Source organism: Danio rerio, chromosome 22 (assembly GCF_049306965.1).
Source record: "Danio rerio strain Tuebingen ecotype United States chromosome 22, GRCz12tu, whole genome shotgun sequence".
Classification (NCBI taxonomy): Eukaryota; Metazoa; Chordata; class Actinopteri; order Cypriniformes; family Danionidae; genus Danio; species Danio rerio.
In genome coordinates, this window is record NC_133197.1 from 32205136 (window position 1) to 32231586 (window position 26451).

General features: G+C 38.6%; 1 protein-coding gene across 2 annotated transcripts in view; it reads left to right on the plus strand.

Annotated features, from left to right (window-relative positions):
• The first annotated feature begins 6056 nt into the window (after positions 1-6056).
• The window catches only part of mxi1 (max interactor 1, dimerization protein), a 29098-nt gene continuing 8703 nt past the window's right edge, over positions 6057-26451 (plus strand). Inside the window, 3 exon segments of one of the 2 annotated variants that reach the window (NM_131237.2) lie at positions 6057-6347; positions 9551-9653; positions 12909-12938. In NM_131237.2, coding sequence (NP_571312.2) covers positions 6128-6347; positions 9551-9653; positions 12909-12938 — 353 coding nt within the window. In that variant the 5' untranslated portion in view covers positions 6057-6127. 2 annotated transcript variants of the gene reach the window in all.

Below are 26451 nucleotides of genomic sequence, written 5' to 3' on the forward strand. Positions count from 1 at the left end.
TAATGACTTCCAGTGAACTGTCTTTCCAATACAAACCCATCATGTTTAAGATCTGTTTTCTTTAAAAATCTTCACTGCCTGATAGATATATGATATAAAGTGGGTCTCAGACCGCACAAGAAGCACTGCGTTAAATTCCATTTTTGCCTTCCATGTTTTTAAAATATGAAAATTTACTTTACCCCAGTGTTTTCAATGGAGTTTCTGTGCTAGCCTGCATATGATGTTAGCAGTTACACAGTTTTATCTCGTTTATGCTTGAACCACTAAATGAATGCTAAAGTTTATTTAACTGATTTTGATTACATTACGATGTCGATGCTGATAAAGGAACCTTATTAAATTTAAAAATAGATTCCTTTCTGAACTTTACTGTTTGCTGAAAAATATTAGCTGTGCATTTAGCCTAGTGCAGGGGTCACCAATCTTAGTGCTGGAGGGCCGGTGTCCCTGCGGGGTTTAGCTCCAACCTGCCTCAACACACCTGCCTGGATGTTTCAAGTATACCTAAGACCTTGATTAGCTTGTTCAGGTGTGTTTGATTAGAGTTGGAGCTAAAATCTGTAGGGCACCGGCCCTCCAGGAACAAGTTTGGTGACCACTGGCCTAGTGGATCATCAAGTAAATATGTACACTCAGAAATAAAGGTACGCGAGCTGTCACTGGGGTGGTACCTTTTTAAAAGGTACACATTTGTACTTAAAGAGTCCATATTGGTACCTCAAAGTATATATTAGAACCTACAAATTTTGAGAGGAACACTTTTGTTCTTTTTTGGTACATACCTATGAGGTGTTAATATGGACCTTTTAGGTACAAATTTGTACCTTTTGAAAAGGTACCACCCCAGTGACAACTTGCTTACCTTTATTTCTGAGATTGTAAACAGAGTCTAAACTCTTTTGAGTTTGTCCAGTTTTCACCACATCTAAAGGTAGTTGATAACACATTTATTCGGATTGCTTTTAAATTGTACAGTTTAATGCCATTGAATGTATTCAGACAACCATAACTGACCAACTCACTGCCTACTTACCATGTGTGATCGGTTTGGGTCAAAATTCACCAAGAAATTTCTTTCCCTCTTGCTCATAAGTTCTGTAGCATGGGTTCATTCTATTCTATATTATTCATCAAATGATGAAAAAAAAAAACTGTAATTTATAGTAAAAACTTTGGTATTTTTGAAACATACAGCAATGTGTTTTACTGTATATAATATAGTATTTGCAGTCTGTTAATGAATGTTATGGCATATTGTAGTATTAAATATAGTCAACTTAACTGTACTGTATACTTTAGTTTCTACTAAAGTTAATCATGGTGTATTGTAGTGTAATATAGCTATACAAAACTAAATTACATTATAAAAACACAATATAGCAAAAAAAATTATATTATTATATGTTGCATTAAATTAGCACAAGATTAATTCATGATCTTTACTATAGAATTAAAAAAAAACACTTTTTTTATGTTATAAATTACTAGAATTTATTACAGTATTTTTAATGTGTGGATGAAGAGTTTAATGAAACGGAATAATCTTGACAAAACCTAAACACAAATAGTCATGTTTGACCTCATGTTAGTGGAAACCGGGCCCTAGACTACACTCTAAATATTAATGGGTTGTTTGAAGCTAAAAATTTGGGTAAAATGTGAACAAACCCAACTAATGGGTTAAAAATTTAGGTAACACTTTAGTTTAAATAACAATTCACACCATTTACTACTGGCTTAATATACAACCTGTTATTAAGATATAAACTGTTTATCAGCACAAGCACGTTTCTATTCTACATTAATAAACTTACCTAATACTAAACCCAACAGCTACCTTAATGACTATTAATAAGCAGCAATTTAGTAGTTTATTCATCTAAAACTCTTAAAATTGTACATTAAAATAAAATGTAACCAAAGTTTTGTTTAAAATATTAACCCAGTGGTTTAGTTTGTTTACAATTTTACCCAAAATTGAGTTGAAACCATCTAGTATTTTTTTGTATTATACCTTTTCACCCAAGGTGAAACTCCCAACTCCTCCACATCAAGGACATAATAACCTCACTGATGTACCAGTTCAACGAGAAAAACCCTCCCACAATGCAAATTGCTTTGCAAAAATGCAAAGCAAAACGATGCTTTGCATCGTCGTCAGGTGTGCGTCTAGCACGCATCCACATCAGGTTGAAGGCCACGTTACCAATTTCTCTCTTTTCAGACGCCGGCTTTCTTGTGCTTTCCACTTTCAAGTTTCCTGTGAACTTCACATCAAACGGCCGAAGCCCTGTGCTCTGGCTTTGAAGTGCTGGCGAGAGCTGAGCCCTGCGATCCCCTTGCGCTGGTGCTGGTAAAAAAGCTGCAATGCTAAAAAAGTCAAAGACCGCAGGGAACGGACAGTGAACTCAACCCACTCCACCCTCCCTGCGCGCAGAATGGAGCCTGCGAGTCTTTGAAACACACTCCACTCTTGATAATGATGTTTCAGTGCTGCTGTCAGCCCTGAGTGGAGGTGTCGGGATTTGAGCCTTTCAAGGTTTCGCTTAGCCAGAATCACGCATAACCGTAGAAAAGAGCGTGGAGGCTTGTTCATGCCTGGGAATGGAAAATATATCTTATGAAAAGGTAATGGTGGCCCCCTTTTTCACACTATTCTAACTTTCTTTCCTGCGATTGTGCTCAGTAGTTTGCAATTCAGAATTATAAAACAACCTGATCTCACAAGGAAATGTAACTCATTCATTCATTTTCGTTCGGCTTAGTTCCTGATTATCAGGGGTTGCCACAGCAGAATGAACCGCCAACTATTCCAGCATGTGTTTTGCACAGCGGATGCCCTTCTAGCCGCAACCCAGTACTGGGAAACACCCACACACACTCACATTCACACACACACACACAAACATAGATTATGGCCAATTTAGTACATCCAATTCACCTATATGCCTTTAGACTGTGGGGGAAACTGGAGCACCCGGAGGAAACCCACGCAAACACGAGGAGAACATGCAAACTCCACACAGAAATGCTTACTGGTCCAGCAGGGACTCGAACCAGGGGCCTTCTTACTGTGTGGTGACAGTGCTAACCACTGAGCCACCATACCGCCTGGAAATGTAACTATTTCATGCTTTTTTTTTCTTCAGTTTACTTGCTAATTCATACAAATTCATACAAATCGTATGAAAATGTAAGATTTTTTAAAGCAGGCGTGGCACCAAACCCCACCCCTAAACCCAACTTTCATTGGTGGATGAGTAAATCCTACTAAAATGTAGGAATGATATCGTAGAAATTCATAAAAATTAGCTTGTAAATGAAAACATTACGAATTGGCCTAAGAGGTGTTTTATAAACTTGCAATTCTGTCAAATAAAAAAGGGAAATTAATGTAAAAAAGTATATAAACTTGGAATTGTGAGAAAGTACAAAACCAAGCATAAAAATCATACTTGTGGAGCTTTAGATTTATAATTGAGATGTGTAAATCCAGAATTACTTTGAAACTTGTGAAATTTGAAAATTGTGAGATTGAAACTCGAAATTGCTAGATGAATATTTGGAATAACGAAACGTAAACTCAGAATTGCGTAATACAAGCTTGATTTGCAAGATGTGAACTTGGAATGGCAAGATACACTCAGAATAACAAAATGTAAACTTGGAATTCAGAGGTGTCCTATTAACCTTGCAACTGAATGCCAGAAATGATGGAAAATCAAAGAAAACATAAATAAATTACAATTAGCATAAAATTGTTACAGTTCTAAAGGAAAAATTCAAAATTGTGAGATGTAAACTCAGAATACGTCAGATTTACACAGATTTTTGGCCCATCATTGAGTCTATTTATTTACTTGTGTAAATGTGTATAAACTTTTATTTATTCAGTTTTTAAATTAATTTCAGTAATAATATTGACTAATATTAAAATGTATATAGTGTGTAAAGTAATATTTTCTAACTTTTAGTAGAGAGACTTGCTTTGTTTACCAAATAAGTAGATCAAGATGGATTTGCTTTGTAAACATTAAATAAAAGTTTAAACAGCTATTATTTTTTCATTTCATAAATTTAAGTTTTTACTTGCGATACTCCCAAAATAATTTTGCTTGAGTCTGCAGATTTTTTACAAAATTCTCTGCAGAAGTAGAAAAAAATGTTCACAGATTATGTCTGGCCCTAGTTAGTATGTTTTAATTTTCAAACAAAAATGATGTTCCAGGATCAATAGATGTTAATCCAAGATTGCGTCGTACTTGCCAAAATCATCACATAATATAAAAATTAATTCTTTCAAATAAGTGTATTGTGATCGGCTTTTAAATGACATAAACTAGCACACTGATCACACTATTTAAACTTTGTAAAGCTTAAAGCAAAGTTAATAAACCAAAAAAAGTCTTAAAACATGTTTAGCAAGTAAATGTGCTCTATTGGATTGAGCTCTGGTGACTGTGGAGGCCATTTGAGTACAGTGAACTCATCCACCTATTTGTATGCGCATTTTGCATATGCGTATAAAAAAATGGCTGATGGAAATGGCATTAATTTTGAAAATAACTGAGTAGGATAAACTTTTTATTCAATAAGAAAAGATGCGCATTAACTACGATGGAAACACTGTTACCGCACGAATTTCAGTATGCGCATTATAAAGGTCATGTAATTTTGTGATAAGAGATCATGTGATGATGAAAATGTGTATAAATGGACAAACCAGCAGACTGAGCACATTGTAAAACATCTGAAATGTTGTTATGGTCATTCTAAAATGCCTTAGCATTCAAGTATTATTGTTATTATTTTATTAATGACCACCAGAATCAAGAGTGTCTGTGCTTCACGCCTTCAAACACCACCGCGCGTTCACTGCATGGATTGCCTTCTGAAGTGCAAGTCATTTATTAAATAAAGAAAAGATTCATGCAGCTTCTCCTACTGCAGCAAATTCAGTTTTTACTGTTAATAATTGCTGACAGTTAACCAGGAAGTGATAATTTTGTTTGCTTTGACTCGTTGGATGGAAACTCAGCTTTATTCGTCTGTCGTTTATTCGATAATACAGTTTTGCGCATAATGTTAATTCGCATTTTTGGATGGAAACATAACTACTGTCATGCTCAAGAACTGTCCTGTAAAGCCGCCTTTCCACTGCACACGACATTTGGACACGACTGTTGGAATACGCCCCCTTGTGGCAGCCGCACAGTATTTTCAGTGTTGTCGTGCACCGCGGGGGAGAAACTGATTCTCACGGTGTCCGAAATAAAGGAGGGCAAAAGCAAGAGCCTTTATTCTCTGTGCGTTTAGATAGTTTAATGGATGAATGAATACTAGAAACTCATAGACCGCTAAAATATGAAGGGAATGTGGAGAGAACATTAAAAATATTTATTTTTATTACTTTCTAACTTACATTTATGAACAGAAAAGTTTTTTTAATATAGACTTTTTATAATTCAAAAAATAACCAAATAAACTCCTTTTCTCATCTCGCATACACGGATCTGCTTGGACAACACTGGAATACATCATATCCGGTCGGCAGGTCGCATACGGTCTAGTCGCAGGAGTTCAAATTTTTCAACGGATCTGCGACTCAATTCGGATCGGAATTTTCCACATACGGAGATGATCGGAACTCAACGCAGCTCCCGGACTGTGGACTGCTCTCCATTTGAAATGAATGACTTCCGGCTGTTGCTTGTCGTTTGTTGTGTGAAAGTTTTTATTAATTAAACTGTTTAAATATTTAGGCAAGTAGCCTAGTAGGCCAATTCACAACATGTATAATAAGTTGTTTACAAGTAAGTTCCTGCATTACTTCATGTAAAGACATCGATGGTTTCTATTTCAGCTTTGTTTTTGTTGTTCGCTGTTATATCGTATTGGGGTGCGCGCGGGCCGGGGGTTTAATGACGTCACCCTCTGGGGGAGCATTGTAGACGTGACAGGAGTGCGCGGAGGGCGGACACTAGGACCCGGGGACGCCGAAGTGTTTTTATCTCCTCATCCATTACATTCCCCTCATTTATTCAGTAGATCCACTGAGCGCAGCACAGCACAATAACTCACACAACAGTTTCATTTCCAACCATATTCACTGCACGGGGACGAAATGGTGAGGAGCGAGAGGCAGCAGACAGAAGTGAAGGCCGAAGACTTGTTCCTGGAGTCCGAGACCTCTTTAGATCAGCAAGATTTTGAGATGTCTACTTGTCCTTTCAATGACGTCTTCAACTCCACAGACTCTTCCATGATAAACACTTTCCTGAAAAACGTACAAGTTTTACTGGAGGCTGCCAGTTACATTGAGAGCGCCGAGAGGAAGGATGGAAGTAAGTGAAATTATAGTGCACTTGTGAGGGATTGTTCTGACTCATTTGCGTAATGCAGAGAAACTGTTTCATTGTCAATAGACTCAGACAACAAAGGATTGAGTTCAACGAACAATCAGCCAAGTAGACAAGGAGCATGTGCAATGTGCCTCAATTTGAGATTCACAGCCTCAATGCTTTTAAATGAAGAAGTTTATTATAGCTAAATTGAATTTATTTAATATTTTATATATTTTTATTTAATATAGATAGCCGCACACAATCATCCAGTGCATACTCATTGGATTTATTTCAGATCTGTTTTATAACTGCAAAAAACTGATTTAATGTCAAATCTGCGTGGCTGTTTTCCACTTCGTGTGTCAAAAACAGATGAATAATTCCCTCTGCAGCGCACTTAACGTCCCAATTCGCTGGCGGACTGTCCCAAGCTGGCATGTACTGTCGTATGGGGCATTTCAGAGTCTGGCATTGTTCGCCAGTGGAGCATGCCAGCTCGTTTGCCACCTCTTTCTCTCGAGGAACATAAACAAGAAAATAAATAATTAAATAAGCAACATTTGCTGGCACAACGCACAGGATGACGTCACCTCGCAGCTTTTTCCCCTTTAACTTTTCATCACGCACCAAAACATGAAGACTGAGTACAATAAAGCGCTTATGGTACTAATAAACTCATTTGTTAATATATGAAGTTGTTTTGTGTGAACATTTGTTTTGGAAAATTTACACGATATACATTTTGCCTCCTCTGAATATAATAAATATTAAAATGATAATACTAATAATATAAAGTGCATATTAATATTAGGGATCAGCAGATTATATTCATGTTTTTTTCTGTCAGATATATTCGCTGTATTATTCGCTTCGTATTTAAATAAACGCATAATCATATCGTGTGGATCTAAAAATTGTTCATGCAGACAGCATAATCTACTTCAAAAGAGTTCTCCAAAATTGCCTTCCTGTTTCCTAGGGGGGTGTGTTCACATGACATCCACATGGCGCAGTTTTCACTGCTCTGATTGCTCAGTGCCAGTTGCGTTGGTGGAGGCTTACCAGGGCTCCTGTCCAATCGCAGAGCTGTTGGGCTGTGATGTCATATGTTGCTGGGCCTGGCTTAAACAGCGCTGGCAGTGAGGGGTTGTGGGAGTTGAAGTGCGTTGTAGCCAAATCTGAAAATATTATTCAAATAAAAAAAGAGCAACAATAAACTTTTATTACACACATATTACACAGATGAACAGGTGAAAATGTTACGATAGTATTGTGAAACAAACATCACTACTTTTTATACACATGTATTTATTTACAACATACTTTACATGCCAATTTGCACATAACACCTGCATATGTTATATGTAGGTTTATACCCATACATACACTATTCAATTTCTATATTTGTATTCACTTTTTACTTCTGTTTTTAAAATATATTCATTATCTGTTTTTTGTTTTGTCTCTGATTGTGTTGCACTGTTGTATGTGTGATGTGTACCTTTGTATTTGTGATCATACCTCGCAATCAGGGGCATAGCGGACATTTTAAAAGTGAGGGGGGCAGCTAAATGAGATTTAAAAGTTTACGTTTATCTTACTCACCTGTTTCTAAATGGTCCGACTCTAAAAGTATGAGAGACTGAAAAGTCCCTGTCCCCGTGCTTGCTAGACCCCTGCTGGCAATAAAGCTCTTTCTGATTCTGATACGTTAAGTTTATAATTAAGTAAAAGACATGACATTTTTTAAACTCATTACAACATTGTTTTGTATAAAGTAGATTGCAGGATTATGATTTAAATAAAATACCACGTTTTATAACAATATAATAGTAATACTTATGACAGCATGTAAAATTAGCATGTTTTTTTCTGGCATGTTTTAGTCTCACTTGCTAGAGATGCCAGATATTCACTGAGTACTTTAGTTAATGTGTATATAAATGTATCCAGTATTATTAATAATCAATAACCAAATATAAAGTATAATATTTACCTATATACAGAGAATTTACATTTTTAGAGTTAAATGCATACTGTTTAAAATATATTTTATAGTACATTACTTAATATAACATAAATATAACAATTATATAAAGGGCTCAGCACATATAAGTACACCTCTCACAAGTCTCTAGACATTAGACTAGTCAGTACTGAAGCCAAACCTAGAGCAACTTGCCTTAACCGTCCAAAAACTAGTACAGCCAAATGTATATGTTATAGAAAAATTTAAATACATATTTAAAAAAGAGGAAAAAAATCAACTGATGCAAAAAAAATATTACTATTTTGTTGAAATTTTGTAGGTTGTAATGATTTTGGCGATATTTAGCTTGAATTTAATTGTATTATGTTTCAATTTCTAAATGTTTGGTGACTAAAATATTATTTTCAAAAATATATTTGTCTAATAAATCTGTTTTGTTTAAATGCACCACAATACATTGCCTATATTCACTGAGAATTGGATCAAAATATTAATTTTCAAAATGATATATACACATTTTAAAAACATGTTGGCAGTAGCCCAGTTCGAGTTAAAGGGCCTGTTGGATGAAGAACTACATTTCCCACAACCCTCCGCGCGAAGTCTCTATCCGCTCAGCTGTTAAAACAGTAGGTAAACAAACTGGGGAGGAGAAAAGAGCGCAAGCACCAGGGACTTCGCAGGCTGGGCTCTCGGGACTCTTTTGTACCTGTTTCTATTCATTTTATACACTTTATATCCGCCTGTTTTCTTAAAGCACTTTTACTACTTTGATATTCAGACATCGGATGTTTTATTTGTGCTTCATTTCCTGTAACTAGCGTGGTAACAGTAACAGTGTAGGAAATACCTCGAGTCGACGGGTTCAGCAAATAGAAACAAAAGCACCAAAACAACTGGAATATTCAATGCTACGTTTTGTAACGCGACAGCTGTCATCGTGATCACAAATCAGAGAGAAACATCAAATACAGCAGTAGATTTATTCAAAGGATGACTTCTGTGCTGAATATCCAGACGTTATTGGAAGCAGCCGACTATATAGAAAGGAGAGAACGAGGTACACGACGTTTAGCTATATTCACTTGTATGACAACTGCATTACCATCCACAATTCAGCACGTTTTATTGTATGTAGAGGTGTTTAAAAGGACTTGATCCGTTTCTAATATGTGATCGGAGCTGTGACAGGTTTCTCCGCTGTGTTTTTCAGAGTGTGAACACGGATATGCCTCGACCTTTCCGTCTATTCAGCACTCCAGCTACCAGAGACAAAGGAAATTCCGAAATAAAAAGTGCAACAACAACCACTACAGGTAAGCACGTGATTTGACTCTTCACTTCCATAAGAGGAAGAAAAAAAGTGCTGGAGAAAATCCAGAGAAAGAGAGACGTGTGACAAGAGCAGACTGCTATGACATCTGTCGGGACTTGAATTATTGCTGCTGCATTTTCTGTTTGTTTACGTTTTAGCTTTGTTATGATATATAAACTTTACTTATGTATATATTTATATATGTGCCTGTCGTACATGTGCTGTTAAATAGACGCCGCAGCATGCAAATGAAGCTGTTTTATTTAGTTTGTTTTGTTCTGGGGGAGGGGAGCTCTCATCAGCTGATTGTCAAACGGGACTGCTGCAGCGCTGAGGTTAGGGACCGTGCGAAAACTCACGTCCTGTTTTCGCAGTCGGGCGCCATTGGCTTTCGGTTTTGTTTGAACCGAAAGTCTGCAGTGACGGTGTTTTCGCTTTATTTTGGCCACTCTAGAGGTTTTATACATCCGCAAAAAACTCAGTGGGATATATTTAATGTGCTTTCGTTTTAATGACTTGCAGAGTATTTGGATTTTTATCCAGAGCCCTTGAACACACGGCTCTTATTTACAGCAACTGTTGTTTTCAGGCTGCCAAGGTGAACAGCCTGAGGCGAATTTATTAAATTATCTTTACACGGTATTCCTCCTTTAATGCATGTTTTGCTGAATTATCATTGACCCAAGGTCGACTAAAAGTCGATTTAATGAAAGAAACAAATCGAAAATGCAGTAATAAGCATTTTAATGTGCATATTAAAATAATAGTTGTTTTGTGAATCAGGAAAATGGTGCACGCTGCTATGATGCTAACTAATGTTGTCTCGGTAGACAGTTACTAGCATTTGAGCTGTCTACCTATTCCAGGTTTTTATCTAGGCAGACAGTTTGCAATATTTATGACTAACAAGCAATCTTAGGTAGGCTGTTTTCTCATACTGAAAATTCTGAGGTAAAGTGTTTCTAGGCTTTGAAATGCACATTATTGCTCTATATACAAATTGTAGAAGCCCAAAATGCGTTTTTAGATTTGTTTTAAAATGCGACCTATAGGGTATATGTTTTGAGATGATCACAAATCCTAGAGCAATTCCAGCATTATAAATATGACTTTGCCGTAAAATCTCAAAACCTAAATTAGATATAGAAAGTATGTTTACATTATAATAACATATTTATATTTTCCAAAACAACTCACCATAGAGTTATGGGAGCCGAAAAATATGAATCTGTAAACATTTTTTAGATTTTAAATGAGGGATATAAACATGTGTATGGATGAAACCGGAAAATTATGCGAGTATTCCGTATACAATATACTTTGTAGAAAGTCTGTAAATTAAACTGCACAATCCAAAATAAATAATGCTAATCAAAAGGATAAAATTTGTCTAACTGTAAGAGCAAAAATGATTGACTTTATTCGACATTTTCGCATTTATAAGGGAAAAGTTCGTTATGGATGTAATAGATGTGAAATTGGCACTTGGTAAATCGAAATTGGCACTTGGTAAATCAAAAATAATTGTTTAAAAACATTTTTTAAAAACATTGTTTAAAGAGACATTTTTTAGTATATTTAAAGCACTGTAAAATACTTGCTTGCACGAAAAATGCAAAAACGGTTTTGCAATTTTTGCGAACACTTACTTTTTTTATGGCAAAGTTGACATTTGCATGGAATTGCTCCTCATCTTCGCTTTGGTTTTGTTTTGCTCAAAACTGTTTCGGTAGGTGGCTTACTAATGTTTTATGCACTCAAAAAAGCTATTGAAATACAGGTTTTACAAAGACTAAAAATGCAATCTTGGACCAAGTGTGATATCCAAATAGAGGTTTTGAGATGAACAAAACCTCATTGTGGTGCTCAAAATGCTGCACACTTCGAGATGCCCTTAAAATGCCATATATGGAAGCAACTCCCAATATTTTGAGAGACAACTTGCGTGTTAGTGTGTTTGAGGTTGTGTTTGTTTCCGTCTGCTTCGTTTCACTGCATTTCTAAGTATCAGTGAACTCGGTGACTGATTTTGGGTTTGTGTTGCCGTTCACAATACCTGCACTGATGGAGGAAATGTAAAGGAAACACTATCTGATGATCTGACATGCTTGCGTGTAGGGGATCCAGAAGATTGACCTGAGGAGGGTTCATACAAGCCGCTTTGGTTTAATCAGAGACGGAAAGATTCTGTGGAAAATGGTTTTCCATATGTTGCAAAAACAACTGTGGGTTTTGTTTTGTCTGCAATGTGCAACCCACATTTCTGAGTTGCACGATATTTACAGAATGCAACTGTAAAAAAATGTATGAACATAACACTTGGGACTATTGGGATAAAACATTGTGTAATCACTGAGCCTTATTTTACAGTGTGCATGTCTCTTGACACACACAAACATCCTGTCACAGCATTAAGAGCTGTGAAAACAGCCTTACCGTTTTTTTCTTTTGTTTATTTCACCTGTTTTTCTCCCTCCTGAGCTCACAAGCATCCTCCTGAGCACAAGCGGCAATACCATAAGGTCAGCTACAGGATGCCTGAAAACATGCTCTTGGTATTAATAGTCGCCAATAAAGGAAGTGGTCACATGATGCACGGAGACGCAGGCCTTTGCTGCAGCCCCTGCAATGGCATTGCCGTGCACCGGTTCGGCCGTCCATTTGGAGCTTTGGAAAAGCTTTCAGCGTGTTGCTATACAAAGAGCCTCTTAGGGGGACGGCTGATTCACTTTACATTATTAACATAACACTGACTCGTGCTCTCAGAGAGGCCGAGAGAGAAAGCGTCCACTGGCACTCACTCATTGTACGGAGAGGAGAGCTCTCTCACGTGCTCGCATATAGGCTGGTCATTGTGCTCGCCTTTTCTGCTCTGCACACTTAATTTCTCTGTCTTTTCGCTGCAAACAAAGACTTGCAGTGACATGTGGGTCATTTAGAGGAGCCTTTATAACTCCCTCTGGAGCAACTGGATTGGTTGCGATGGTGAGCTGGTTCAACCCCCCAATAAGGATAAATTAGTAAATCCATTGGAACATTTAATGATGCATAGCCTTGTTCTTGATGAGCGGCTGGGCTATTTTTTTGTGCACGTGATCTTATGATGAGTGCTGATGTATATTTCAGGAGCTAAGCTCATGTTGAATGAGCTTGTGTTCATGTTAAGGTTATGAAAAATCTTTTAGTGCACATTATTCCTCACTGACTTGCAAATAAGTAAATTTTTGCTAATTCTTGACTTCTGTTTTGTTTATAGGTCCACGCACAATGAGCTAGAAAAAAATCGGTAAGTACAATTGAAGTTTGTAAATCACACTACACTAAATGCTGGAAAGCACCAACAGACATTTTATTTTGTTCATTTATTTTTGGCATCTGTTGCTATTTGTGCTTATTTTGACCAGCCTAATTTCTTTAGATTCTTTGACATTCTTTTAGTCGTTCAAAACAGTGTCTTTTAGTTGCAAACTAATTTGCTTGTTGGAGCTTTGTGGTTTGTGCTCAATTTCCTGTTTTGCTTTATTTTAGAGCATAGGCATGCCAGTGACATTAATGAAAAATGTATGCTAGGGAATAGTGTATGGTAGATTTGTAGACTTAAGACTTTTAGTCTACAGCAAGATTATAAGGTAGTGGAATTTTCTCAAAAATATTAGTGCAGGAATTTAAAGTAAATCATTGATTTTTGATTGTGAGAATGTATAAGGTCAGGAGGTGAAACATCACAATTCTCTAATGTATTATTTTTCTCATCTCAACTGTTAAAGCTACCTCAAAAATGTATGTAATAGGGCTCCACGATATTGGAAATGGAGCCCTAATGGAAAAAATATGACATTGCAATAATTTTGTTTTGCCACAATAAAATATATATTGCAATATAAATACTATTTCTCTAGATAGCTTGAATATCTATATTTGGAAAGTGTTCATTTCTTTAGACTGATCATGAATTATTCTGGCTGTGAATTGTGTATAAACTATAAAAAACAATTTAAAAGTATAGATCAGGGGTGTCCAAACTCGGTCCTGGGGGGTAGGTTTTCTGCATATTTCAGTTCCAACCCCAATTAAACACACCTGAACCAGCTAATTAATCACTTGGGTATTCTAGAAACTTCCAGACAGGTGTGTTGTTGAAGGAAGTTGGAGCTAAGCTATGCAAGACACTGGCTCTCCAGGACCGAGTGTGGACACCCCTGGTATAGATGAATACAGTAGAGCAAAGAAAAAAGTGAATGCTGCAGTGCTTTGTTTTTTTGGCGAGTCAAACAGTATTTAGGTACAAAAATGTAACAATCATATGTAAGATAACACTTAGTCTTTATTATATAAATGGGTAACTAAAGAAAATATTTATTACAATTGTTACAATTTCGTTTGCCTGTATGCACAGTCACAGGCCTTCACTCTATTATGGTTAAAATCCACAAATCTCACGTTTTTGGAATAATTGCTCTTGCTAAAATATAATACTAACATATAAACTCAACATTGGCCATCCTGCGATATGCTGAAAACCGTTTTCAAGGTTTACCATGGTTTGGAAAAGTCAGGGTTCTAAAACAACTAACATTTTCTGTTATACTGTTTCTAATATATATATGTAAATGATTTTTTAATGTCTTGTTAATAAATTTGTGTTTTGAATCCAGCGAAGAGAGCAAAGGTCAATGATTTATTTTCATTATTTAACCTGACATGTTTACTGCTTCAAAACATTATAAAAGTTTCCCAAAATGAAATGTATTGTGTTCAATAAGGTAAAAAAATGTTTTTTACTCTGACATTTAAAGAGAACATATTTTAGAGCAGTAATCACAATATCATGAAACCATGGTGTTTTTATTCAAGGTTATCATACTGTCTAAAACTTATACTGGCCCATGCCTAGATGTTGCAAATGACTACACAGTGTTATTGATGCTAAAACAATATATTGTGCAGACCTAGTATGTAAGTTTAGATAAAAAAATGTTTACATTTTATAAAAGGAAGCTGAAGAAAACTCCTACAGTATCCTCTCCTTGTCCTTGACCAATAGGTACCTAAAAGTTAAAGTAAGAGGTGACCCAATTCTGCTAATCTAAGGGCATACCCTCACCCACCACTCGGCCCCACGCAACTACTGCAGCCTCAGTTTCAGATTACTGCCCAGAGTGCAGGGAGACGACAGAAACCAGATCTACTTGAATGTCCCTTATTTCACAATGCAAATTGCATAATATGAAAATTAATTCACAAAAGGGTACAATAATAAAAGGATAGAAGTGTGACTTCTTTGAAATGGCCCAAACCCATGGGTGGTGTTTTTCTTTGAAAATGCCACCTACGTGCAGAGTGAGCATAGTGTGTGAGTGAATACGGATGTCGGACTGTATGTTCTGGTCTCACAAACACTTATCTGATTGGCGTTAGACACCGACGGTGCGGGCCTGCTGCTTAGACTCTGTGCATGCAAATACTGAAGGCTCCACTTCAAAGACTTAAAATAGATGTTGTCTAGACGAGAAGGAACTCCTTTGTGATCATGATCTGAATACCTGAAGCTACATTAAGTTTTCTTAAGCACAACCTACTCACTGAGTTTCAAGTTTGTTTGCCTGCAAGTCTTCCTGCAGATTCATTAGTGAACTAAGCTGCGCAGTTTCAGTTCAAATAGTTTGTAGGCCCTGCAAGTGTCTCCTCCCAGACGGTCTGCTTTTCTCAGATAATGTCTGTGCATAGGGTTGTCAGTGTGCCAATGTTGGTTTGCATGGGTCTGATGCAGATAAAGGCGACAGGCCTAGTCGGACAGCCTTAGTGTCAGCACAAACAAATATTACACAACATATGACAAACACTGAGTCAGCAGCCACACCCAGCACATTACCCCTGACTCCACATTACTATTATTTCTCAAAGACTGTACACCCATTATTTCTTTTTTATGAATATAACACTCAGATGCATCCCTCCCATTTATCTGATGTGATAAACCACAGCACTTTAAAATAGTCTAGCATCACGAACCGCCCAACTAGTAGCAAACAAAGTGACTGTTTCCTGCTCAAGTTTTCTCTCCCTGCTGATGCATCACATACACTCTGCTTGATGAACATGTTAAATAGTTAAGTATTGTTGCACATCGGAAAGGAAGAGGAAGAAGATGAAAGCCCTGTGACCACATTCGCCTCTTTAAGCCACGACACATACACCGATAACACACGTGTGTTCATACAGGCAATCCGCCGTTTGATCTTATGAAGTCGTAGAACAAATGTGGTGAGCCTCAACTTCCTTCACTTCCTCGTGATGTATTGAGCAAAGGAGGATGTCGAATTGCGCTCAAATCACTGAGTTCGTTTTCAATTATGGGTGTTATGTGGTTGTTAATTGGTAGGTACATGCATGTGAGGGTGTTTGGTTCTGTGTTAAGCACGTTGTAGTGGTTGTGTGGGCCGTAGTGTGTCTGACAGTGAATATGCAAAGGCTCAAGAATAAAGCTGCCAAGCAGGCTTACTGAAAATAGACCAACGGCCCTAAGAAAAGAACTTTTCAGAGCGCAGGAGAGCTTGCGCTGATTGGCTGTGATATATTTCCACCCACAAAGAGAATCACAAGGTATAATGATCTATCCTGTCCGTATGCACCTGACCACTTTGATATTAACACTCCATGTTTCTGGTAAGCTTGCAGGTTTTAGTGTGCTTTGGGAAACCACTTGTAGAATGCACAATGTTTTCCCGTCCATTTACACCAGACTACTTGTCATAAGTACCCCATACATCTTGGGGAAAAATGGTGCAATTTTGAGTGTGCTACACACAGGTGAGTGGGTTGACAAACCACCTGTAGGACACACTCTCTCCACTCTGTATGCTTGGAGAAAGAAAACTAGTAACTAACTAAAACTATCCTACGGCTAGCTTACAAACATTTTAAAACTAAGCTAGGCTTGTCATAGCATTTATATAATGCTGTTCTGATAATTTGAAGTCCTTCTTTTATCCTCGATTGTAAGCTACTAAAGGTATATTGTACGTGTTGAAATTAGGACCTCATCCATAACCATTCTCTTCAAGAACTTTCCTGTGGATGACCTTACTTGTTGTCCTAGTGTTGAGAGGCGGTTCAGAGGAAGCTGGAATCAGAACATTCCGCTTCCCCTGGGAATTCCGGAAACCCCTGAAAGGGAAGCCAGAACTGGCAGTTCTCTCTGACCTGATGCCTTATAAGCTTTTCTTGGTGAGCAAAAGCAGCTTAGGAAGCGTGATCTTTGCTCAATTAAGCAATGCAGACCTGTACACGTGCCAGGGCATGTTTGCAACGCATGCGTAAATGCACAGTCATGCTATGGAAGTTTAACAAAGCTCAGGGTGTTTTGGGTGAGTCAGAAAGGAAGGACACACACCCTGTGGCAGGCTTCGGGTTTTGTCAGAAGAGTACAGCAATGAACATTTGAGATTCAGAGGACACTAGTGTTCTGCCTTGCCCCACATTTACTGTGTTCTGTAAAAGAACACCATGTTTCATTGCCTTTAGAGACACAATCTCCCTTTAAATGCAACGTGCATGGTTACTGGTGGGTAAGGTTACAAAAACGAAACAGTCCCACATCCCTGATGGCACTTTGAACCTTGCTGTACAACCACACCCAACATTTTTAGGCGATTGCTAGCAAATTCTTGATTTACAGGCTAAAATCAAGGAAGCAGGTGACATTCCGAAGTGGCATAATCAGTTGGATGTCATCAGCAACACCCTTAAAACCCGAGAGTAAAGTTTTTGTGGTTTGTTTTCTCATTGTGTAATTGCTTAACAGTTGACCACTGGAAAAACCCTTTATTGGGCAGCCACTAATTGAAACATTGTGACAGCATCCTTGCAAATGCATTCTGTGATTACGGTCCTGGGGCCTACCACAGATTGCCATATATTGGCCTAGGGAATTATCATTACAAGCTGGACAAAGCTATCCAGTCATCCAATCGGAAGAGCTCCAGAAGGTCGTCCAATCATAACCAACCAGATTGATCTGCACCAATGGCCCTTTGCTTTGTGTGTCATGGCCTTTGATCTGATTACGGAAGTCCTGTGGCTGTTTGCCCTTCTACCACCGCTGTGTGTGTTTTTTTTTATGTGCTAGGATTAGGTGCCCTTCCGGGGAAGTAAAGTGGATTGACTAGATTTTCTGAGAGCGAGAGACCAATGTGATCCAAACATCTGGTGACGTTTCTGGTTTTGTTCCATTTGTTTTTGGGATCACCTCACATTTATTAGATTACAACCACAAACATGTCCACAACCAACTGAAATGCTCATAGAGAGCCTCACAATAGAGAATTAGTGTTTTCCATGCACATGGCCATCTGCGGGAGCTTTAGGGATGGGGGCAGCAATCACGTGACCACACACAGAAACTCTGTGGGCATGTGAGTGGGGTCTGCTGGTCTGGCCTGTTTGGAGCAGATTACAGCTCAGCACGTGTGAACTAATCCATGTGTTACTGATGGGCAAGAGCGGGCCTTGCTGTACCACAGCTGTTACTGTCTGAGTATGTACGTGCTTTTTTATTTCCCAGTGGACTGGAGCCATCACTCTGTAGTAGTTGAGTGTTTATGTACAGGCGTTTGTCCAGGGATGCCACCGAGGTATATCCTCGTTCTTGTTGGGTCTACTCGACTAGTTGCCCAACTAGATGTTTGGAGGTGTGACTAGTCTATCAACATTTTTTTGTTTTTGTATTTTGATTTTAGCTTTGCTCTTTAAATAGCAGGTTTTGTCTTGGATCTATTGAACAAGAGGTGACATTCAAAGCTGTTTTTTTGGTCATTGTGTCACATCTTAGGGTGCTTTCACACTGGCACCTTTGGTCCACACCCGGGTTCATTTGACGTAAAAGAACAGTATGTTTAGCTAGCTTGAACGCTGTCCTCTGAACTCGAGCATACACCTGTGAACCGTACCTTGTACCTAACTCTAGTAAGGTTCACTTTCTCATGTGAATGCAATCGTACCAAATAGTGGAATTGAACCGCCAACTGTACAACAAACTTTAGCTTTCATAACGTATATTCATGTGTGTATGTTTGTGTATCACCTACTTTGGTGACAAGCTGGACTGACCCAGTGCAAACAGTGATAATGTCTGCTTGTTTCCTCCGAAAACGACTTCTGAAGACGTCCTTTAATGTTTTGAACGTTAATGTTTTTGCGGCAGATAGATGCAAATGGCTTTCTGTATTTCGGTTTTGGTAACAAATAGGGGTGTCACGATTTCGATTTTTAATTGAAATCGATTGAAATCTATGCTCAATTTCGATTATCGAATCAAAAAATAGAATTGTCGATGCCTCCACGCCCCCATGTCATGTCAGCTTGGCTTGCCAAGCGGAAAAAAAACAGGCTCGTTGAAGTGCTTGTTAAACTGCAGAAGCAGGAGACCCGTCGACAGAGCTTAAACCCTCTCCTCTTTCAATGAAGTCGCCGGTGTGTAAGCATTTTGGATTTCCAGTGAGTTATGTTGACAACGTTCGTGTTGTCGACAAAAAAAAAACACAGTATTGAAAGCTCTGCTATGTACGTATTACGTACGGTTCGTCCAATAGACAACACCGGCATCGCGATCCTCCGCCCGCCCCCGTTGCAAATCCGCTCGCGAAAAAGTAGACACTCAGGCCCTGTTTACACTGTCTTTGTTTTTAAATGGCATTTTAGAACGACAACGATTTGACATCCACAGTGGCGTGTAGCGTTTCTGAGCAGCCCTCCTTCCTCTCTACCTCTGAAAATGCACATCACGTGACCACACAGACACAGACGCCCACACAGCCATATGAGCTTGAGACAGCAGGTCCAGGCAGTCAGAGGACTGCTTCAATCTTTCACTCACTTCTACTTAGTCATTTTAGCGAACACCTCAGATACTGTTGGCTGGTTCCTGTTGGTTCTGCATCTTTTTTACCGACGCCATTATAACCACACAGATCACTGCCTATTCACGAGTCCCGCAGAAAAAGTGATTGACAGGTGGTAATTATATGTGTATCTTGCCTTTATTCATTTACTAAATGATTTGTTTATGGGTAAAACAAAGACCATGCAGGTCAGGTAGTTTAAAAGGTAGGCTACAAATAATTAATTGGTCATTAATTAATTAATTATTCATAATCGAAAATCGAATCGTGCCTTTAGAATCGAAAATGTAATCGAATCGAGGATTTGGAGGATCGTGACACCCTTAGTAACAAAAGATTCTGTCAAAACAGAATGATCGTGATATGCGGACATCTCCATTTTGGCACTTTGTTTTCGCGGCTGTCATCTTGCAACATTTGTACACACAAAAACCGCAGCTTGATGATGCAAGCGTACCAAGGTTCAGAAGGAAAAAAGACCAACCAGCTGAGGGGGGACAATCTTACTTGGGTTCGGACCAGACATTTAGACCAAGTGTGAAAGCACCCTTACGCATATGTTGAATAACACTAGTCAGTCGACTAGCCATTTAGGCAACCCACTCTCTAGTTGATTAACCCCCCTCCTCGTGTTGTACAGTAAGCTGTCATTGGTTCACCTCATGAATGGCTCAGAGGCTCCTTTGTTTGAGAGCATGTTTACATAGTGTGCCGTCACAGTGTCTATCTGTACTGTATATTCACCACAATCTCTCTTCCTCCTACGTCTTTTATTCGACTCCCTTTCATTCTCTCCACACTGACAACCCCCACCTTCTAACTTTACATCTGTGACCATCTCTTCCTTCTCCCTCTCTCGTTCTCCCTGCCCACATTTGGTGGTTGCTTTAATTCCCAGCGAGTGTATGTTGCTTTTAGGACGGTACATCCCTTTAATGTCAGCTTCACGATGCGTTTCGTCCAGTTTTCAGGCAGATTACATGAGAGCAGAGGACTAGCACCAATAATGGCCTCCCATCTGTGTGTGTTTATGTGATGGGGGAGGATACTGCTCGTTTAATCTGAGAGCTATTCGTGAACTCGGCACTGTTACTGATATGATAGGGACATGTTTGCACGCTCGCTCGTTGTGACTTCATAATAGAATCACAGGGCCAGCCTTTAAATAAAACAAGGCTTAAGCAAGCTGGTAACCTAGATGAAGCTGTCAGTCCCACTGTATTGATCCGATCCAAATTAGAGCTTGAGAACCCAGAGCCTGTTCTCATTCTGTAATCTGTGCACTGGTGTGCAATAACCCAGCCACATGACCTGATGCTTCAAAGGCATCATGTGAGGCAATGGAGGAAAACATACAAAAGGGGGAATCCGCTGGACAAAAAATCCCCTGCCTTTCTAGTGTGCATGAATCGCTGCATGTTATCTCCCTGGCATCATATGGCTCCAGGTTTCATCTATATTACATGCACATGCTGCTATAAATATATCCTCGGTTGAAGGGAGATGCAGTCTGCGCGCTCGCTTAAATATTTAAAAGATATAAACAAGATCCAAAAACAATGTAAAACAAGCTTATGTGCATTTCTTACCAATGCAGGGCTGAGGTGCTGATTCTGCATGGGGAAAACGTGAGAATTCTTGGTGCAAATATGTGTAGTTAGCAAATCCCAGGTTTATACCCAATCTGCAATTTTAATGCTGATTACAGTCTGAGAATAGGTTAGCCCCCCTTTGACCTTGACATTAGTTACTTCCACGTCAGGCCCATGAAATGATGCCTCCATTCATTATTTACCAATAAACCAAGCAGAATCTGGGACAAGCATGTGTTGTTAACCCTTAATAAGCCCTCACCACATCAGAGGAATGAACAGACAAGATTTCATCTATCATGTTTAGTCTTCATTGCATCAATCCATCTATAAAACTATTTATATATTACAATTGTTTGTGTGATAATTCAATGTGAGTCAACATGTTCATGACAACCTTGACAATGAGTGTTTATGTTTTGTTTTCTTCTGAGTCACTTAAAGGGTATGCGAAGATGTTTTGCCACAATAAAATTTCTTGCTTCGGTTGTAAGAAGGGGCATGTCTGAACATGCTCAAACGCAAGATGCACTTTTGATGCGAGATATTATTAAACCTAGTTGTAGAGCGTTCTCTGTATGACTAATGCAGAGGAGTGTAAAACAGCACATCTACCAGAGCCAGATTTTGACCAGAAGGATACACTCAGCTTGCAGCTTTAAAGCACAGATTGTGCACACCCACGATTATCAGGGGGTCATTCATTTTCTCTCTTCCATAAACCAAATGAACTGTCTACAGAGGCTGTGTTGTAAGGCGGTTTGTTTTTAATCTATATTACAGTAACCTTTAGGTCAGAAGCATGCTTAAATCTAACACAGTTATTTGTAAGTGTTTGGAATTTATGAGTCAGTACAAGATTCTGACGGTATGATAACCTTAGATAAAAATATATAAAATAAGTCTTTTTAAATTACTTAAAAAACAACAACTTTTGTTTCTCCATTAAACACAATATATTTTATTTAAGAAATATTTAAAATATTTATTTTTGCCTTTTTAAATTTTAAACATGTCAGGCTAAATAATTCAAATAAATCATTGACTTCTAATCTTCATTAGTATCAAAAACACATTTCTTTACAACCTGAGAAGGCATCTTTGGAAATCTTTCTTTTCTTTGTATGTTAATCAAGCCACTGCTTTGTTCACGCCTATAGCATGCTGGATGTAAGTGTATAAGCAACTTGTTTTTCAGATGTTTGCTGAATCATGGGCTAACAAGTAGCTTTAGACTTGAAGGATCCTTTTGCTGGAGAAACTGTTGCCCTAAAAAAACTAAATTAAATAGTCATAATAAAACAAAAGTGTACACATACCTTAGGAACGGTCTAACAGAACATTTTTGCAGATTTAAAACCTTGAATTTTCCAAACCGCTGTAAAGCTTGAAACCGGTTATCATCCCACATCTACCCCTTCTTCTCTATCATAGAGCTGGTTCATCTGGCTAGCCCTCTAAGAACTTCTTTGCTTTTCCATCATCCAAAACAGTGTTTCTCAACCAAGTTCCTGGAGGACCACCAGCTCTACACATTTTCCAAGTCTCTTTAACCAAACACACCTGATTCGGATCATGAGCTCAATAGCCAAGACTGAAAGATCTATAATGGTTGTGACCGACAAAGGAGACATCCAAAACATGCAGTGTTGTTGGTCCTCCAGGAAAGTGGTTGAATAACACTGGTCAAAAACCACTGTAGACCCAAGTCTGATGTCCCTACAGGTCTTATCTTTCCCAGCAATGCAAATGCGGAAGTGCCAAACACTCTGTAAACTTACATCGATATGCAAAGACAGCAAATTCAATATGTTCATGAAGCACACTATAGATTGTATAGATGCTAAATACAAAGAAGAATAACTTATTCACGCAGCCATAATTTGAATAGACGGGTATTAACAGCGCTAACATGTTCAGCATTGCGTTCCGCTGCTATTTCAAATATGGTTTCTTTGTCTCGATGGTCACAGTAAGACCGTCTTCAGCCCCTGACACTAATGGTTCTTTCTTTTAGATCAGCAATGTTTTGGTGCTACTTAAGAGCTACTTTTTTGATTCAGAGCCCTGTGGTTTGGAACTAGCTTCTGGCTCCAAAGTGGATAAAGAGGGGTTTTACAGTGATGCCACAGAAGAACCTTCAAAGAACCTTCACTCAAACAGGGCTGCACAATTTACAGCATAGATATCTGCAATGTGGATTTGAGATTATCATAGTTCATCAGCAATAAAGAATAGATACAGTTATTTTACATCACATTTGATTATTCAATAATAGGGCTAGAACATAATGTTAATGCTGGCTTATTGTGATCATTCCACCCGCAATAAATTATTCAAGTAGCCAAGTATTGATATTTATTTAAAAGGACAAAAAGATCTGAGCTAATTCATCAGCCTTGCACTGCTACCATTTACCACTTTTCTACCAATTCACTACCATTTTACTCGTAGTGTTGGAACACATATTAATGCTGCAGTTCTAAATATATGGGCTGTTAATAAAATACATCTTATACATTTCTGTGGCATTTTTCCCCATTCATTTACAAATATCATGATATATTTTTGTTGGTTTTCTTGTGATATATTGCTGATATTGAAATCTATCATAATCGGGGTCAAAATATAATGATAATAAATTGTATAGTATTACTGTACCTGAATATCTGACTACTTTCACTTTTATCTTTGCTCTAATTTATTCATTCATTTTCTTGTCGGCTTAGTCCCTTTATTAATCTGGGGTCGCCACAGCGGAATGAATCGCCAACTTATTCAGCACGTTTTTACACAGCGGATGCCCTTCCAGCCGCAATCTATCCCTGGGAAACATCCACACACACTTATTCACACTCAAACACTATGGACAATTTAGCCTACCCAATTCACCTGTACCGCATGTCTTTGGACTGTGGGGGAAACCGGAGCACCCGGAGGAAATCCATGCGAATGCAGGGAGAACATGCAAACTCCACACAGAAACGCCAACTGACCCAGCCAAGGCTCGAACCAGCACCCTTCTTGCTGCGAGGCGACAGCACTACCTACTGCATCGCCTATATAATTTATTTATACTTGAAATTTCTGTTTCACTCCTCTACACTATTATTCCAATAAAAGTTAATGATTTCATTCCTAGTAGAGCTATTTAAGTCATCTGCTGAAATTGTATTAATATTGCAATATATATTGCAGGAAAATTACAGTGTTCAATTTTTTTTTCCTGTATCGTGCAGCCCTACTTCTAAAAATAAAGGTTCCTTTTTTCATCATACAGATCTCCAATGGAATATTTACATTCCAAATACTTATTGTGGTTATTATTAAACATGGGTGTTTCTGAGCAGTTTAAAACCAGGTTCTTTTGGGGAGCCAAATATGCCTTTTGCATAACTGCAAAAAATATCTTCTGTTTAAGAGGAAATTAGTAAACCGTTTCTAAAGTAAGTGGCTGGCAGCTAGCTTCTCTGGTCGCCCACTGAAACTAAGCAGGGCTGCGCCTGGTCAGTACCTAGATGGGAGACCACATGGGAAAGGTAGGTTGCTGCCAGAAGTGGTGTTAGTGAGGCCAGCAGGGCGTGCTTAACCTGCGGTCTGTGTGGGTCCTAATGCCCCAGTATATTGATGGGGACTCTATACTGCTTAGTGAGCGCTGTCTTTCGGATGAGATGTTAACATACAAGACTCTCTTTGGTTGTTTAAAATCCGAGGATGTCCTTCGAAAACGAGTAGGGGTTTAACCCCGGCATCCTAGCCAATTTTGCCCACTGGTCCCTTTCACTGGCCTCCATCCCCATATCATAATTAGCTTCATCGCTCTGTCTCCTCTCCACCAATCAGCAGTTGTGTGGTCTATCGCAATATGGCTGCTGTTGTGTTATCCAGGTGAAAGCTGCACACTAATAGTGGATGAGCAGATTCCCCCTAAAAATGTGTAAAGCACTTTGACTGTCCAAAAAAGGCGCTATATAAATGTACGGAATTATTATTATTATTTATTAAATCTAAAATAAATTTTAGTACAGTTGTTCTCAATCTCTGTCCTGGAGGTCCGGTGTTCTTCAGATTTTACCTCCAACCCCAGTCAGACACATCTGAGTGTGTTGAGGCAAGTTAGAGCTAAGGATATAGGATACTGGACCTTGAGGACCAAGTTAGAGAACCCCTGCTTTAATAGAATGCAAACTTTCCATGGGTGGTAAAGATTCTTCATAGAACATTAATGCCAGAACTCTTATTTTGAAGTGTGTGTGATGTAAGGAAGCACAAGGTTCTGGAACAGAGTAACTATGATAAAGTTCACTGTATTACATAACCTTCTGCGCACTGATTGTCATTCACACCACAAGTTATTTGTAGAAACTGAAACGCATTAGCAACACACCTTGTGTGTGTTTTTCTTTTTGTTTTGCAATGGGTCCTATGCGTGACATCATAATTGCTCTTTGAAAGATGCTGTTTTTCACTTCGTCTGCGAGACGGCGGGCTTAGTGATTGTTGTTTGGCACGGTCTCTGGTGACTGATACAAAGCTATTTATCATGCCACACGCAGACTAAAGCAAACACACGCACATATACTGTACATACAGCCTTCCCAGCAAGCGCCGCTCCAGAGTACGACGTGACTCCCTTCATGTCTGCAGACGGTTGATATTGGGGATAGCGTGAGAAGAGTTTTAAAGATATTTGCATTACATACCGTAGACACTCTGATGTAAAATTCAGTGTAGATGAACTACAGACCTTGACGCAGTCATTTGTATGAGCTACAAGTAAGTCTAAAACAGCAGTCTGCCCCTACAGCCATTAATGCAGCAGGCTGATCAATCAACGTCTACACATACACACACACACACACACACACACACACACACACTGACGGCAGACAGTTTGAGAGGGGTGTCCTGATAACAGTGCCCTCTCGGTGGTGCTCAGACATAGCGATAAAGCTTGTGATAAATCTACCGCCATTGTCGCAGGCCAGACAGACTCTGTGTGTGTGAAAGAAAGAGAGCAGCCATCTTCATTGCCGATAAGGAGGAATGCAAACGGAATTAGAGTTGAAAAGCCTCAATAACACAATTAGAGACACTCGCTGATATCTATCAGCCCTATACAGGCACGCTCATGCCTGTGTGGGACTCATAAAATGCAGACAGAGCGTCTGCTTGTATGTTAAAGCTGGCGCTGGACATTTAGAGTTATTTTGGGTTCAATAATATTATAATATTGTTTTCACTAATATTTTGAGTTTCATTTTGTTTTTATGTTTTTGTTAGGTTTGTGATTTTGACATGTTAATAC